The sequence below is a fragment of the Heteronotia binoei genome, chromosome 16, assembly GCF_032191835.1.
Source record: "Heteronotia binoei isolate CCM8104 ecotype False Entrance Well chromosome 16, APGP_CSIRO_Hbin_v1, whole genome shotgun sequence".
Classification (NCBI taxonomy): Eukaryota; Metazoa; Chordata; class Lepidosauria; order Squamata; family Gekkonidae; genus Heteronotia; species Heteronotia binoei.
Window position 1 is genome coordinate 59,164,615 of NC_083238.1, and position 17,611 is coordinate 59,182,225.

General features: G+C 46.8%; 1 protein-coding gene across 1 annotated transcript in view; it reads right to left on the reverse strand.

Moving 5' to 3' along the window:
* Positions 1-17,611, reverse strand: part of HECW2 (HECT, C2 and WW domain containing E3 ubiquitin protein ligase 2) — a 300,474-nt gene that overhangs the window by 20,983 nt on the left and 261,880 nt on the right. Inside the window, exons 21-22 of the mRNA XM_060256888.1 lie at positions 16,607-16,720; positions 812-964 (exon numbers count right to left, since the gene is read on the reverse strand). Coding sequence (XP_060112871.1) covers positions 812-964; positions 16,607-16,720 — 267 coding nt within the window. The remainder of the gene's footprint in view (positions 1-811; positions 965-16,606; positions 16,721-17,611) is intronic.

Here is a 17,611-nt window from a genome sequence, read left to right on the forward strand (position 1 = left end):
TAATGACAGACAACCTTTATTGGCATATCAAAGACGTTACGAGCTAAAAGTTTAAGAACGCAGTGAAAGAACAAAGCAAGGCACAAACAAAATACATCAGTTAACAGCTTCCCTGGTTTGAACTGCGAGCTGAAGGAAACAGGCAACATTAGAGGTTATAAGAGGATTAATAACACCTTTCACTTGGTGATGAAGTTCGATGACTGACTGGTTAGTCACCACCAGGGCTTTTTTTGGAGCTGGAACACCTTTGCATATTAGGCCACACCTCCTGATGTAGCCAGTCCCTCCTGGAGCTTACAGTAGGCCCTGTACGAAGAGCCCTCTAAGCTCTTGGAGGATTGGCTACAGCAGGGGTGTGTGGCCTAATATGCAAAGGAGTTCCTGCTACAAAAAAAGCCCTGGTCACCATTGTTTGGCCTAAATTACCTCACAGGATCATTGAGATTGTTACAAGGAAGAAGAGGAGGGGCAGGTTTTTCATATCTCACTTTTCTCTACCTCGAGGAGATTCAAAGCGGCTGACGATTGCCTTCCTGTCCTCTCCCCACAACAGGCACCGCATGAGGCGGGCAGGGCTGAGAGAGTCCTGAGAGAACTGTGACTGGCCCAGGGTCACCCAGCAGGCCCCACGCGGAGAAGGAGGAGCGGTTGATTGAACCCAGCTCTCCAGATTAGAGCCTGCTGCTCTTAACCACCTAACCATGCTGGCTCTTTTGTGAGGATAAAACAGAGGAGGGGGACGGTTGTGTAAGTTTCCTCATTGTGCTCTTTGGAGGGAGGACAGTTTAAAAAAAAAAATCATTCTTACCATTCATGGTGATTGTCCACAAAAGCAGACATGGGGCTTATTTGTACAGTGTAGGTATCATTGGCAGAATATTCGAATAAGCCATAATACGGGTTGAAGAGTTCTCTGGATACCAGGAAAAAAAACTCCCTTGAAGGTCCACTGTAGTCCAGTCTTTAAAAAAGAGAGAGAAAGCACAAAGAATAACATTATACAAGACAACCAAATTGAAAAGGTCTTGGTCGTTGGATCGACTCTACACCATTTTAGATCTGAAAGTTCAGAAGGTGAGTCAGCAAGGCATTCTGTTTTACTACTAAAGTCGGTAATTCCATCCCTTAAAGCGCTTTTTTTTTTAACAGTTCCATAAGTAAGGGTTTTCTCATCTTAAGAGTCTCTCTGAGGGAAAAAAAAATCAGTGCCTGTTTCCTGCAAAAACTCTTTATAGAAGCCTGCTTCACAGCAGAACACTTCCAGAGACTACAGATGTGCAATTTAACCACCAATGAGTTGGCCTAATACAGTGGTTCCCCAAGAGGAAATGGCTGGTTTGGAGGGTGGAGTGTATGACATTGTACCTGTCTGAGGTCCCACCCCTCCTCAAACCCCATCCTCTCCAGGCGCTACCCCTTAAATCTTCAGGAATTTCCTAACCTGAAGTTGGCAACCCTATCTCCTTCCCGTTATCTGCCCTCTGACTTCAGCTTTCCATCACCTCCTCCTCCTTGCATCTTCTACCTAGGGAAAGGACAGTCTTTCTCCACAATGAGGGGAACCAAAGGCCTAATGGATCACTGGGTGTTGGGTTCTCTGACATCTGTACAACACATCCTGTAACACCTCTACATTTAATAGCTCAGCATTGGAAGCAAAGATTAGTTCCCTCAAAAGCATTCCATTGGAATTGTGATGACGGTTGATGGAACTTTCCCAGCTCAAACATGCAACTCACCACCGAGTGAGGACGAATATGTATTGTGGGACTATCTCTGATTTGTCCTGCTGTTACCCACAACATCATTATTCAGGGTTTGGGGGGGGGGTTTAAAGCACTCGAGGGATTTTCATTGTTGTCTTCTAAGTAGGGAGAGATTAGTTTGAGGAAGGAAGTGGAAAAGAAGAACCATAATATTGTTTGGAAGAACCATCTCCAATAAATGGCTCACCCTAATAAGTTCCATTCCTATTACCATAGAAGAGGAGGAGGAGGAGGAAAAGAACCTCAGGAAAATGGCCATCTCATGAGTTAGGAAAAGAATGGCAAATCCTAGAATCACAGAGCTGGAAGGGGCCACAGAGGCCATCTAGTCCAACCCCCTGCTCAAGGCAGGATCAGCCTAGAGCAACCCTGATGAGTGCTAGTCCAGCCGCTGCTTAAAGACTGCCGTGAGGGGGAGCTCACCGCCCCCCCCAGTAACGGATTCCACTATTGAAACAACTCTTACGGTAAAAAAGTTTTTCCTAATATCCAGCTGAGAACTGGCTGACATAAAACCACGGCAAGAAATCCTTTCTTGGCAGGATGTACACTTGCATATCTTTAGCCCACGGTCCATGTTGACGGGGAGAGTCCTGAGTTTATAATCATCCTTCTCTTTGTATACAGCCTTGACTGGTGAAGTCCTGCAAAATTTAATATTGTGCCAAGTCTAATTTCCAGATGACAAAGAGAACGACAGACGACTTTGTTTATCCTTCCCAAAACCACAATTGTCACTGGGCTGAAGGTGAGGAGAGAAATAAAACGATTGCTCTTAATTGGGTGATAAACAGGTTAAGTTGCTGCTTCCCACTTTGTAGGGTGGGTCTCTAACCACACCTTCCCCACTGAATATTGTTCCATTGCCCCTCCCCGGTCTGAATTGCAACTGTGCGAGTTTCCGACCTATTGTTCTTTAAACATCAACACGAAGAATGAAGTCCTCGACTGTTCTGCTGAAGAGAAAAGCGGCCGCCATGTTTGATTTAAACAAAAAAATCTCGCAGACTGATGGGGTGACTGATCTGGGCTGGGTTTGCATTTGGCTCCGCCGTTTCCATTCCCACCCCACCCTGCTTCACAAAGGGAAGTTTGGGGGAAAGAGGAGAAAACAAACCAAAATCCCAGACGGGGTTGCAACACAACTGAGGTGTACAAAACAAATCCTGAAGTAATCCCCAAACCTGTTTGTGTAGGAGGCACAGCGAAAGTGGCTCAGGTCAATTCTACACCAGGGGCTAGATCTCATTAGGACACATTCTTCCCTCCCATACAACATCAGCAGTATCTCGTGTGCCTTCTAGCTTAGGGGTATCAAATCCATTTGTTATAAGGACTGAATCTGACATAAGTGAGACTTTGTCGGGCCGGGCCATGTGTGTGTCACAAAATGTAATGCCAGGCAGTGGTGATATAAACTTTATAAAGGACACAGACAAACACAATTGACGATTTTTTAAAAACTTAAAATATACTTAAAAGATTAGCACTTGCTGGTCTTAACCCTAACTCTTTGTATCTCTCCTGTGCAAGCCAGGGAACTGGGCAAAGGAAGCTCTTTCCTTCCTTCCTCAGGGGACCAGGATGGGGAGGAGCCTCAGCCAACAGAAGGAAGAGAGGCCTGGTTCAGTAGCTCTGCTGTGAGACTGAGAAAGCCTGGCGAAGCAAGCTATTCCTCCTCCTCTTCCTCCCCAAGGGAGGAGCCTCAGCCAATGAAGAAAATAGACGCTTTGCTCTGTAGCTCCTGTGCCATTGAGCAAGTGTGGCAAAGCAAGCTGTGATGCAGAAGGAAGCAATAAAAAGGGAGAAGGAAGTAGATGACAGCCAGTTGCTCGGGGGCCTGATTTTGGCCCCCAGGCCGCATGTTTGACACCCCTGTTCTAGCTCTTCTTCCAGCTTCTCTGTGATCTTTCCTAAGCCTGTATTGCCATGATCTTTTGGGAAAGATGGCAGCCAACAGGAAGCCACATATAGCCTTTGCAACTCCCTCTTTGTTTCAGGCTGGTGATTGACCTTTAGTTACCTGGAGCTTTGTGAAAGGATGGCTGTTGGCCACTCCCAAGAGACTATTCTCTCTCATGCTTGTTAGCAGTTCTTACCTAGGAAGGCTGATTTGTTTTCTCTCACCAGTGGACACCAAGTGTGAGATGGCCTGGCTTATCTCAGTGTTTAGGATAGCTTGATTAACGATTTTTTTTTTACTCATAGCCAGGAATTAGGGTATAAGATACTTAGTTTTAGCCAGGCATCTTGTCTCAAGGACCAGCAAAGCTTGCATGTTTGAGTCCCAGCGAATGGAAGCTTAGCCCGTTATTTCTGTAAGCTCTAAGCCAGTTTGGTGTAGTGGTTAAGAGCGGCAGACTCTAATCTGGGTTCAAGGCTCCACTCCTTCACATGCAGCTAGCTGGCTGACCTTGGGTCAGTCACAGCTCCCTCAGTCCCTAAAAATAAGTCTAGCTCCCCACTAGCATAACTCTAAGAGCTAGAACTTGCGGCTGCCATACAATCTCAGGATCTTCAGGCTATTCAACACAGACAATATATTATTAACGATGATGATAATTATTCTTTATTAATATTCTGTAAGCTTGATCTTTGTTTGTTAAAAAATCCTTGCAAACAAACCTGGATTTTGCATATTGTTTCCTTGGGGTTTCTTCAAACCAGGAGCTTCTGATCAGAGCCCCAAACAGATATCTGCCATGCAGAAAGGACTATCCAGTCCAGCCCGCATCCTCACTGTGGCTGCCCCATGCCACTGGACGGCTTATTGATTTTTAAAAAGGGAGTGAGGATTCCTGCAGCAAGAAAAATGCAAGGAAATCTACCATCTGTAAGCCGCACCAGCTGCTGCGTTTGAATCAGCAGCCGCAACAGTAATGAGAAAACCTCAGAGAGCTGTCGCTGCATGGAAATCACCTTATTATGCTGCTACGAATGTTTCAGTCCTCTAGAAAAACCATTTCAGGTTGTACCAAAAAGCAAGCTCTTCGCATCGCTGACATGTTTCAGTGAAGAGATAAGATAATCAATTGCGACGTAGTACTCTTCCCTATTCTGAGTTGTCCTTGAACCAAACTGCAGCTATGCTGAAGGGAAACCTTGTGATGGACAGCCTAGTAAATCATAAATTCAGGTTTCTTTGATAATATTTTACAAGATTAGCCTTGGATCAAGTACTTCCACTTAAAATGAATGTTTTCTACCCGTTTCTTCCTCTTTCCTAGATAATGAGTCATTAAGTCGATTCACAGCTACTCAGAAAAAAACTTCCACGAATTGTACTCTGGGGTATATTCTACTTCATGGGTCCCCGCCAACACCTTTTCTGGCAACGGTCAAACGTTTTCAGGAAGTGGGCGGGGCCAAGTGGGGCTTTTGCCCAGTAAGACTTCCGATTGGCTGTGCAGGTTTTTTAAAAAAAATTCGGCAGCAGCTGCCACCACAGCACAAAGATCTGCACTGTGTATAACTGAAATTCAGCTGCGCCAATCATTTTGTGGCGGGCCCCACCTCTAGCAGCAGCCATTTTATTGCTGTGCCCACCACAGCATGTCAGAATTCCAAATGAACCTGAAGGCTCAAAAAGGGTTGGGGACGCCTGTTCTACCCCAAGCCAAATTCCAGCGCATTCTGAGGTAGAAAATGTCCCACGATTAAAAACAAAATGGCTGTGGAGGCAGAAGATAACATGTTTTACAATTAGGGTATTGTCCTATGCAAAGAACATATTCTTCTCCCTAGATGCTTTTCAAATTAATGGGGGGCATCAGTTATCGGAAGGGTATGTCTCCCTCCAGGACACTTAAAATGTATCTCTGGAGCACAGTTATCCTGGGGGAAAACTCAAAGGGTATTGAAGAAGATGATGATATTGGATTTATATCCCACCCTATACTCTGAATCGCAGAGTGGCTTACAATCTCCTTTATTTTCTCCCCCCACAACAGAGCTCTCCCAGAAGCTGCCCTTTCAAGGACAACCTCTGCAAGAGCTATGGCTGACCCAAGGCCATTCCAGCAGCAGAGGAGAGGGGATTCAAACCTGCTTCTCCCAGATAAGAGCCTGTGCACTTCACCACTACACTCAACTGGCTCTCTGAAGTTAAAAAAGAAAAGAAGAACTCCCAAAGGGGAGGAAAAGAAGAACCCCAAATATAAATATATTATTTATTTATTTATTGGGCTTATATCCCGCCCTCCGCACTGAAGCAGGCTCAGAGCTCCTTTTGCCTCCTACTTCCAGGGTCCTTTTGCACCCAGACCTTTTTTTTGTCTCTCTAGAAACATCTTCCCATTTAATAAAACATCACAACCCTGTCTTGTCTGAATTACAACCATGTGAGTTCTAAACCAGTTTGTGATTAGAAAGAAAAGTGGCTGAACGCTGGGGACACTGTTGGCTTACGGGCAAGGGAAAATACCTTAAGAGGCAGAAAGTCATAGAGTACTTCCGTACATATCCTGCCCACCCCCAAACTATGGACCATTTCTTGGCCACATTTATCCCACAGGGAGAAATGCTTACTCTCCATTTTCTTTTATACATCCACAGTCAATCTGAGAGCAAGAGCCCAGTCGCGCCCTGAAGACGAACAAAATTTGCAGCCGGGTGTGAGCTCCCATGAGTCACTGCTCGCTTCTTCAGATAAGATCAAGATAGCTACCAATCTAACCTGGGTCGCTCATCACGTCCGAGGCGTATGTAGCGCCGCGGGAAGTGAAGTCATACGGAGTCCATTCTGTCAGGCTTCTCAAAAGGCCGTGAGGTATTTTAAAGGCAGCTTCCAGTGTTACCCAAACACCATCAGATGACTGTGTGATTATCCTGTTTGTGACTAACAGGCTGGTTTCTACACGGCTGGAGTTAGAGGCAGAAATGAGCACTCTCACTTGAATCAGATAAATCTGTCTGGAATAGGGACTTCTGCTTCCTAAATTTCAGGGTGGCGCTGAGGGAGAGATGTATTCCTTTCCACATTGACCGATTCCAACGTTCTTTCCAAAACAGAGGAGAGTCTGCTGTAAGCAGGGTTGGCCCTACACTGTCTGGTACCCTAGACAAGGCTAACACCTGGCGGGGGACCCCTGCACTGATAACCAGGGGTGGAATTCTAGCAGGAGCTCCTTTGCATATTAGGCCACACACCCCTGATGTGTCCAGTCCTCCAAGAGCTTTCAAAAAAGAGCCCTGTAAGCTCTTGGAGGATTGGCTACATCAGGGGTGTGTGGCCTAATATGCAAAGGAGCTCCTGCTAGAATTCCACCCCTGCTGATAACCAATGCTCAAAAACAGATGAATTGCGTGGAAAAAAAATGAAAAGTCCAGTTTGGGGCCCCCAGAAGGCTGGCTTCCTAGGCAAATGCCTAGTTTGCCAGCCCTGGATGTCAGCTACTCTGGATCTCCACTTTGAGGGGAAGGGCGTTGGGACAAATGAAGTTAAATGAATGAATGAATTTCTGGGTCTTCTTTGGATGCAGATGTTTTGCCTGCAGGTCATTCTGTGATGTCCTGTCCCGGATAGCCCAGGCTAGCCTGATCTCATCGAACCCTGAAAGCTAAGCAGAGTAAGCCCTAGCTAGGACTCTGACGGGAGACCACCAAGGAAGTCCAAGAGACAGGCCATGGCAAACCATCTCCACAGAGGCAGGCAATGGAAGATCATCTCTGAGCATCTCCTGCCTTGAAAACTCTACGGGCTTCCCATGTTCGCACCTACCTGACGGCACATTCCAACACTACACTTTGTTATACACAGGGGTGGAATTCTAGAAGCTCCTTTGCATATTAGGCCACACACTCCTCATGTAGCCAATCCTCCAAGAGCTTACAAAAAAGAGCCTTGTAAGGTGTTAGAGGATTGGCTACATCAGGGGTGTGTGGCCTAATATGCAAAGGAGCTCCTGCTATTATTCCACCCCTGGTTATACATTTCTGTCAAAATCAGAGTGGCTACTTTGCAAAAAGAGAGAACTAAAAAGAGGGAACTAAATGGGGAGTAGGGTAGTAAAGCTGCCTTATACTGAATCAAACCAGGCCTCGGATTCAGTGGGAGCTCACAGGAGCACAGCTCCTGAACCTTTCTGAGAGTTCCACCCCCTCCTGAGAGTTCCACCTTCTTGTCCATTGAATAGTAGGTGCAGCTGCATAACAATCCCTGGATAAGCTCCACCACCTATTTTTCTACAAAATGACCCCTGAATCAAACTACTGGTCCATCGCAGTCGACATTCTCTACTCAGACTGACATGCTCTCCAGGGTCTCGGGTGGAGGTCTTTCCTGTTCCCTTTTGCCTGGTGCTTTCAACTGGAGATGCTGGGGATTGAACCGGGGACCTTCTGCATGCCAAGCAGAGGCTCTGACACTAAGCCACAGCCCCAACCATACTGTGCTTTGGGTAACAAAATTCTTTGGCCTGGCCCAGATGACAACTTTACAAGTTATTTCACCTAAAGAGTAATTAACATATGGAATTTATTGCTGCAGGAAGTGGTGACAGCTATAAACATAGACAGCTTCATGAGTGGACTGGATCAACATATGGAGAAGAGGTCCATCAGTGGCTCTTAGCCATAAGGTATAGGTGGAACACTGTCTGGGGCAGTGATGCTGTGTATCCTTGGTTCGTGGGGCGGTGGGCAACAGTGGGAGGGCTTCTGGAGTTCTGGTCCTGATGGTGGACCTTCTGATGGCCCTGCTGGGTTCTGGCCACTGTGTGACACGGAGGGTTGGACCGGATGGGCCACTGGCCTGACCCAACATGGCTTCTCTTATGTTCTTATGTCTGGGGCAGTGACACTCTGTATTCTTGGTGCTTGGGGGGCAAGAGTGGGAGGGTTTCTGGAATTCTGGCCCTGCTGTAGGACCTCCTCTCAAGGCCCTGCTGGGTTTTGGCCACTGTGTGACACAGAGTGTTGGACTGGAGGGGTCACTGGCCTGATCCAACAGGGCTTCTCTTATGTTCTTATGTGACACAGAGTGTTGGACTGGAGGGGCCATTGGCCTGATCCAACAGGGCTTCTCTTATGTTCTTATGTGACACAGAGTGTTGGACTGGAGGGGCCATTGGCCTGATCCAACAGGGCTTCTCTTATGTTCTTATGTGACACAGAGTGTTGGACTGGATAGGCCATTGGCCTGATCCAACATGGCTTCTCTTATGTTCTTATGTGACACAGAGCGTTGGACTGGATGGGCCATTGGCCTGATCCAACATGGCTTCTCTTATGTTCTTATGTGACACAGAGTGTTGGACTGGATGGGCCACTGGCCTGATCCAACATGGCTTCTCTTCAGTTCTCATTATTTTAAAGACAAAAAGGAATATAGGCTTTTAAAGTTGTCATCCTTCCCTTCACAGTCTGATGAATGTATCACCTTCCACCACCAATATTTATCACAGGCACCACACTCAACTCGGTTCGTCACTAACAGCCTGTTTCCATAATGAGATCAAATAACTACAACCAACCTAATGTCCACAAGACTGAGAACCAAGCTTTAATCCCACAGCGGCTCCCAACCTTTTTGGCACCAGGGACCGGTTTTGTGGAAGGCAATTTTCCCACAGACCGGGGGTGGGGGCGGTGATGGTTTCGGGATGATACCATTGTGCACTTTATTTCTGTTAGTTTGGTGTGGTGGTGAAGTGTGTGGACTCTTCTTATCTGGGAGAACCGGGTTTGATTCCCCACTCCTCCGCTTGCAGCTGCTGGAATGGCCTTGGGTCAGCCATAGTTCTTGCAGAGCTGTCCTTGAAAAGGCAGCTTCTGGGAGAGCTCTCTCAGCTTCACCCACCTCACAGGGTGTCTGTTGTGGGGGAGGAAGGTAAAGGAGATTGTGAACCACTCTGAGATTTGGAGTGGAGGGTAAGATATAAACCCAATGTCGTCATCTTCTTCTTATTATTACTATTACATTGTAATATATAACAAAATAACTATACAACTCACGGCCCGGTTGCTAACAGGCCATGGACCGGTACTGGTCCATAGCCTAGGGACTGGGGACCTCTGGTTTACAAGGCCAAACAAATGTCTACGAGAGCACATATGACTGAACATGATTTCCAGCATAAATTTGCATGAAGATACATTTGAGATACTAATCTGAGTGACGTTGGCTGAAACACAAACAGATAGCCCAAATATTTCCTCTTCTGTCCTTCAGGAACAGACAAGTTGATCTGATTCACAGTGATTCAGTCCCTGCAATTTGGGTTTGGAGTGCACGCAGTTTATACTACAAATCCATGTCTTAACTCCTGTGAAGGGAATGAATTCCTCTTGGACGCCCACGCATTCGCATTGTGAAAATTTTTTTAAAAAATATATTCAAATCCTTAAGGATGCCATTAAGAAGAAGAAGACAGCAGATTTAAACCCCGCCCTTCTCTCTGAATCAGACACTCAAAGCGGCTCACAATCTCCTATATCTTCTCCCCCCACAACAGACATCCTGTGACGTGAGTGGGGCTGAGAGAGCTCTCACAGAAGCTGCCCTTTCAAGGACAGAGGGGCTCACAATCTCCTATATCTTCTCCCCCCACAACAGACATCCTGTGACGTGAGTGGGGCTGAGAGAGCTCTCACAGAAGCTGCCCTTTCAAGGATAGAGGGGCTCACAATCTCCTATATCTTCTCCCCCCACAACAGACATCCTGTGACGTGAGTGGGGCTGAGAGAGCTCTCACAGCAGCTGCCCTTTCAAGGACAGAGGGGCTAACAAACTCCTATATCTTCTCCCCCCCCCCACAACAGACACCCTGTGAGGTGGGTGTGGCTGAGAGGGCTCTCACAGCAGCTGCCCTTTCAAGGACAACTCTGCCAGAGCTATGGCTGACCCAAGGTCATTCCAGCAGCTGCAAGTGGAGGAGTGGGGAATCAAACCCGGTTCTCCCAGATAAGAGTCCACACACTTCACCACTACACCAAACAGCGCCAACGGATGTCACAGTAATTCTTTCTGGGTTCAAAGGCAATGACCCTGAAGACATCTTGTGCGTGACTTGGCCTGGAATGCATCAAAAAAGCATGGACACCACTGAAGCCTTTTTCAGATGTTAACTTTGCAACTCAACAACGCAATGACCAGCCGTGACCAGGGTCCTTGTAATGAACATATGGGCATATGAAGCTGCCTTATACTGAATCAGACCCTTGGTCCATCAAAGACAGTACTGGCAGTGGCTCTCCAGGGTCTCAAGCTGAGGTTTTTCATACCTATTTGCCTGGACCCTTTTTAGTTGGAGATACCGGGGATTGAACCTGAGACCTTCTGCTTACCAAGCAGATGCTCTACCACTGAGCCGCCGTCCCTCCCTAGCATCTAGCATCTCATCTTCAGTGGCCAAAGGGATGGGTCTGGAAAGCCCACAAGCCAGGCCAAAGCCTTCTATTGATATGTGTTCCCTCGTAAACTGGTGTTAAGGAGTGCTTGTAGCAATTCTGACGGCAGTTATAATATCCTCCTCTAAAACTGTCTACACTGCACCCACCCGCACTGTTAAAGCAACAACACCCAAAGAAGAAACCCGTAACCAATGAATGCGGAAGGGTCTATTACACCAAAGTGTGTACTTAACCATCATTTTAGATTTGGGGAGTAGCTGTGTTGGTTTGAAGCAGCATAATCTTGATTGTCGACACCCAGGGGCTTCCTCTGTCAAAAATTATTCTGTGGTCGCCCTGACCTGGATAGCCCAGGCAAAGCCTGATCTCGTCAGATCTCAGAAGCTAAGCAGGACTGACTCTGGCAGGTACTGAAGGGAGACCTCTGAGGAATACCAGGAGTGGGAGGCAGAGGCAGGCTACATCGAGCCACTTCTCTGAATCTCCTCCATGCCCCAGTACGGATCACCAGAAGTCACTTGGAGAGCCAGTCTGGTGTAGTAGTTAAGTGTGCGGACTCTTATCTGGGAGAACCAGGTTTGATTCCCCACTCCTCCACTTGTACCTGCTGGAATGGCCTTGGATCAGCCATAGCTCTCACAGGAGTTGTCCTTGAAACAGCCAGTCTGGTGTAGTGGTGAAGTGTGTGGACTCTTATCTGGGAAAACCGGGTTTGATTCCCCACTCCTCCACTTGCACCTGCTGGAATGGCCTTGGGTCAGCCATGGCTCTGGCAGGGGTTGTCCTTGAAAGGGCAGCTGCTGTGAGAGCCGTCTCCAGCCCCACCCACCTCGCAGGGTGTCTGTTGTGGGGGAGGAAGGGAAAGAAGATGGTGAGCCGCTCTGAGACTCTTCGGAGTGGAGGGCAGGATATAAATCCAATATCATCTTCTTCTAGGCTTGCTTGCACACATGCGCACACGCACACACACACACACAAAGCCCCTTAAAGATTTTTAATCTTTAAGAAGGAAATGCTCCTTGGTGGACTTTCATTGGAGTGGTATTAATGTAGACTTTACTCTACATTTATTAGGGTCATGACAAAAGGGGAATCAAAGAGGCTTGTGGGGGTGACGCCCCTCCACCCCCTCTCACATTGCTGAACTGACCGCTCACTGGCTACTCGCAGGGCCTCTTTGCATGTCCACCCAAAGCAGTGGACATGCCTCCTCCACCCCACAGCTTCCACTCCACACACCCTTCCACCCCACTGCTTTGCTCAGACTATGGTGGGTGGCAGCTTGTCCCTTCTCCAAACGTTGCCCAAAATCTTGGGACGCGCTGAGATTTTCCCTGAGAAATAGCTCCCGACTTTACTTTCCTGATCTACAGGGAGGCCAGGTTCAGAATTGGATCTCTGAGGTGATTTTAATTATAGAATTGTTGACCTGCTGGGTTGGTATTTTTGCTCTGAGAGCCATTCGGAGCGTATGATGTATAAACAAACAATGGTTACCATAGAGAGCCAAGTTGGGTGTAGTGGTTAAGTGCGCAGATTCATATCTGGGAGAACCGGGTTTGATTCCCCACTCCTCCCCATGCACCTGCTGATGTGAGTCAGTCACAAGTTCTCACAGAGCTGTTCTCCTCAAGAGCAGTTTCTGTCAGAGCACTCTCAGCCCCACCTACCTCACAGAGTGTCTGTTGTGGGGAGGGGAATGAAAGGAGATCGTAAGCCACTCTGAGATGCCTTTGGATAGTAAAGGGCAGGGTATAAATCCGTCTGCTTCCTTTCACCAGTTCACAGCTCTGGCTGTGAACTTTATTATTATCATTTTCAAATGAGTGTATATCAATCAACATTTTATTTATATCCCGCCCTCCCCGCCGAAGCAGGCTCAGGGCGGCTAACAACATCAAATACAATAAATTATACAATAAGTATTTAAAAACAGTAACTAGTTTTAAAACAATCTAATTTAAAATTTCCTAAAATTAACATTCTGGTGCTATTTCAGCATGGTGGTAAAAATCACTTAGGCGAGTCCCTCTGTCATTTAACCGGTAAAGGCCATCCCAAAAAGGATGGTCTTGCAGGCCCTGCGGAACTGTTCAAGGTTCATATAAACTAATGGGTATTGAAGAGGCCATATTCACGGCTGAATATATCCTACAATTCTGCCCTAAGCACTGCAAATAACACACATTTTTTGTATTCATTGAAGAATGAAAAACATCCCAATAAGGCCTGCTTTTATTTTCCCGAAAAGCAAATGTCTAGTCCTTCTAGCTGCAAAGTGGGACAAATGTGAAAACTGGGGAGGCGAGGAACCTCAGCAGGGTTTAATGCCACAGGATCCGCCCTCTAAAGCCGCCATTTCCCTCCAATCTGAGTAGGACAATACAATCGATATAATTTCATAGTCTTAAAGATGCAGTAACACAGACAAAAGCAATGGAAGAGTCTCTCAGTAATAACAAATAGAAGTATGATCAAGGCGTAGTCTTGAGCGTTTGTTGCCACACGACGTCATCCAAGGCGAGTAGCCCCAAATTCAGTGGAACAAATTCAATGAAATGGGAGACCGGTTTCGGCAACGCCTTCCTCGGTCGCAGACCTTTACGCAGATCAATGCATTGCGGCTTCTCTAATAATACGCACAATTACTTATAAATTGGGGCCCCAGTTCAATTCTATAACAGGGCAAGCCTTCCAATAATTCTACTGCTGGTAACCCATGATCCAGAAACAAATCTGGATTAATGATGGTCATAATAGGCTACAGGCAGACCAGCTCCTCCTCCCCTGCCATACACAAAATGTCAAGATTAATTACTGTTGGCTGTACCCTCCTGGTCATTGTAACCAGTCCTTTCTGTACTAACAGTTAATGTGCATCATTCATTAATAAGAACACAAGAGAAGCCATGTTGGATCAGGCCAATGGCCCATCCTGTTCAACACTCTGTGTCACACAGTGGCCAAAATCCAGGGGGCATTTGGAGGACCACCAGTGGGGCCAGAACTCTCGAAACCACCCCTACTGCTGCACCCCAAGCACTGAGAATACAGGAGCATCACTGCCCCAAACATAAGAGAAGCCATGTTGGATCAGGCCAATGCCCCATCCAGTCCAACACTCTGTGTCTCACAGTGGCCAAAAAACCAGATGCCATCAGGAGGTCCATCAGTGGGGCCAAGACACTAAAAGCCTTCCCACTCTTGCCCCCCAAACATCAAGAATACAGAAGCATCACTGCCCCAAACATAAGAACATAAGAGAAGCCATGTTGGATCAGGCCAGTGGCCCATCCAGTCCAACGCTCTGTGTCACACAGTGGCCAAAAACCCAGGTGCCATCAGGAGGTCCATCAGTGGGGCCAGGACACTAGAAGCCCTCCCACTGTTGCCCCCCCCTCCGCCAGCACCAAGAATGCAAAGCATCACTGCCCCAGACAGAGAGCTCCATCTATACCCAAAAATTGATGTCAACCCATTCTGCCACTGGGGTTTCTTGTATGACTAAAATTTTGGCACTCGACCGAAGAAAGGCTAAAGATAGAGACGCATTTGCACATAACAGCTGCAAGAACAGATGTTTTACTGTTCCAGCATGGAAATACTGTGGCTTTTCGCTCACTATCCTTCAAGAGCAGTTAGACTATTTTCTAAATACGAACTTCTTTCACCCGTTACCGAGCCCCAGTGCAGCGCAGAGAAAAGTTTTTTGGTACATTTCAGATCACACTGTTTTCAAAAGATTTAGTCAATGGAAAATCTGTCAGCTCTGTTCTCTTTTCGAATGTATTTCAGCACTGTGGTAATTCTCACCACAGAGAGCTGCAATGGGCGGCTGGTTTCCCAGCACCCTATTTAAAGGAAACTGTTCTTTTAAGCTTCAGTTTTCAGACACCGCATCATTATTCTGTCATCTATAAAAGCTCAGATGATTACACGGACAGTGAGAAAGAGCTTTCAGACTACTTTGGTTACATAGGGCCAACTGCTGACAGGAAAAATCAAACGTAGAATGAGATTCGTGTTGTTCTAATTATTTACAGCAGGAAAAAACCCAATCTATATAGCTATTTCACCACATGAGCCATTTCTATAGCATTTCTCTCCTCACAAGATTTTTCTTAACGCTATAGACCAGGGGTGGCCAAACTGTGGCTTGAGAGCTGCATGTGGCTCTTTCACACATATTGTGTGGTTCTTGAAGCCCCCCACCCCATCAGGCAGCTTGGAGAAGGTGTTTCTCTGTTTAAATCACTTCTCCAAGTCAGCTGGTGGCTTGGAGAATGGATTTGAAGTTAAAGTTGTTTTCTTTCCACTTTCTCCTCCATCTATTTTCCTTCCTTCCTTCCTTCCTTCCTTCCTTCCTTCCTTCCTTCCTTCCTTCCTTCCTTCCTTCCTTCCTTCCTTCCTTCCTTCCTTCCTTCCTTCCTTCTCTCAAACATCTGACTCATGTCTTGTGGCTCCCAAACATCTGACTTTTATTCTATATGGCTCTTACGTTAAGGACGTTTGGCCACCCCTGCTATAGACCCAGCAGCAGCCTCTTGCCTTTATTTAGCGGGAGTTTCACAGCCTGTCTCCATGTCGTGAGAGAGGAAGCAGGCCTGGCTCAAGATGAACTCTGGGGCTGCAGTATGAACTCCTCTGACATGGGGCGACAGGTCAAAAGGGAGCAAAAAGGTTAAATGGCTGAGCACTGAGGAAGGGTGGGTGGGTACAGATATCGTTGCTACTTTCCCCCCTGTTAAAGGACAAGACCAGATATCCCAAAGGGTTGCCAACCTCCAGGTGGTAGCTGGAGATCTCCTGGAATTACAAAAAATGTCCAGGCGATTGAGATTAATTTACCTGGAAAAATGGCAGAAGGAAGAGGAGGTTGGATTTATACCCTGCCCTTCCATCTGGCAAATTAGGCCTGGTTTAATTTCTGATCTCAACAACAAGCTTCCCAAATATTCAAGATCGGCACGACACGCCAGGCCTTTCCCCAATCCACAGCTCTATTGCAACTTTATCTCTGGATGTTTTCAAACAAAGCAGTAGACAAGTGCACCTTTAAGACTTGTCTACCGCTTTGTTCTATTACTTCAGGCCAACACGGCTGACTGGGCTCTATCTAGATGTTTTCGACATGCTTTCCCAAATGCCAGCTAAAATTAGTCCCAACGTTTAATCGGGTTTTAATTGCCCTAAGTGCAGGGCGTGCTCGGCAGCACACAGAAAGCCAGCTTGCCCTCGCCTGATTCAGAAACCTGGAAGGAACCCAGGTCGCAAGCACATGGACCGCTTCGCAAAAAGAGTTCACAAGCCAGGAAGCGAGATGAATGGGGTTAAAACACACACACACCGCTGTAGGTTCTAGGCTTAGACAAGGCATTTCCTGGCTGTAATCCTTCCTCTTTTGGCTCTAGACCGTAAAGGCCATGCTAAAATATCTGAGTGCAGCTGCAAAAGGCAGAAATTGAAGCGTGCCCTGTTCTACTCACCCTTCCTCTCCGACAAAGGTGACATACAGCTTGTTCCTTTGCAGGTCCTTTCTGGAGTAGCCCATGATCTGGTTGAAGGCATCTTCTAGCAAGTGGTCTCGCCTGATAACTAATCTGCACAGGGAGAGAAATTGACACACAAGTCACAATCAGTGGCTTAATATTTATTTTTCCCTGTAACATTTAGACAGCATGGGGGGAATAATTATCACAGACCACAGATTGTCTCCTCTTTCATCTGACATCAGCAATATGTCCATTTCACAATGTTGAGAGGTGATATGATCACCATCTTCAAGTACTTGAAGGGCTGTCATACAGAGGATGCTGCAGAATTGTTTTCTGTGGCTCCAGAAGGTAGGACCAGAACCAGTGGGTTGAAAATAAATCAAGAGTTTCTGGCTCAGCATTAGGAAGAACTTCCTGGCTGTTAGAGCGGTTCCTCAGTGGAACAGGCTTCCTCCTTGGGAGGTGGTGGGCTCTCCTTCCTTGGAGGTTTTTAAACAGAGGCTAGATGGCCATCTGACAGCAACGAAGATCCTGTGAATTTAGGGGAAGGTGTTTGTGAGTTTCCTACATTGTGCAGGGGGTTGGACTAGATGACCCTGGAGGTCCCTTCCAACTCTATGATTCTAGGATTCTAAGAAGGGTGTCATATAGAGGATGGTGTGGAATTGTTTTCTGTGGCCCCTGAAGGTAGGACCAGAACCAACAGGCTGAAATTAAATCAAAAGCGTTTCCGGCTCAACATTAGGAAGAACTTCCTGACAGTTAGAGCAGTTCCTCAGTGGAACAGGCTTCCTCTTTGGGAGGTGGTGGGCTCTCCTTCCTTGGAGATTTTTAAACAGAGGCTAGACAGCCATCTGACAGCAATGCTGATCCTGTGAACTTAGGGGGGAGGTATTTGTGAATTTCTTGCATTGTGCAAGGGGTTGGACTAGATGACCCTGGAGGTCTCTTCCAACTCTATGACTCTATATAATACTTCGTTAGTTCGAACAGTGC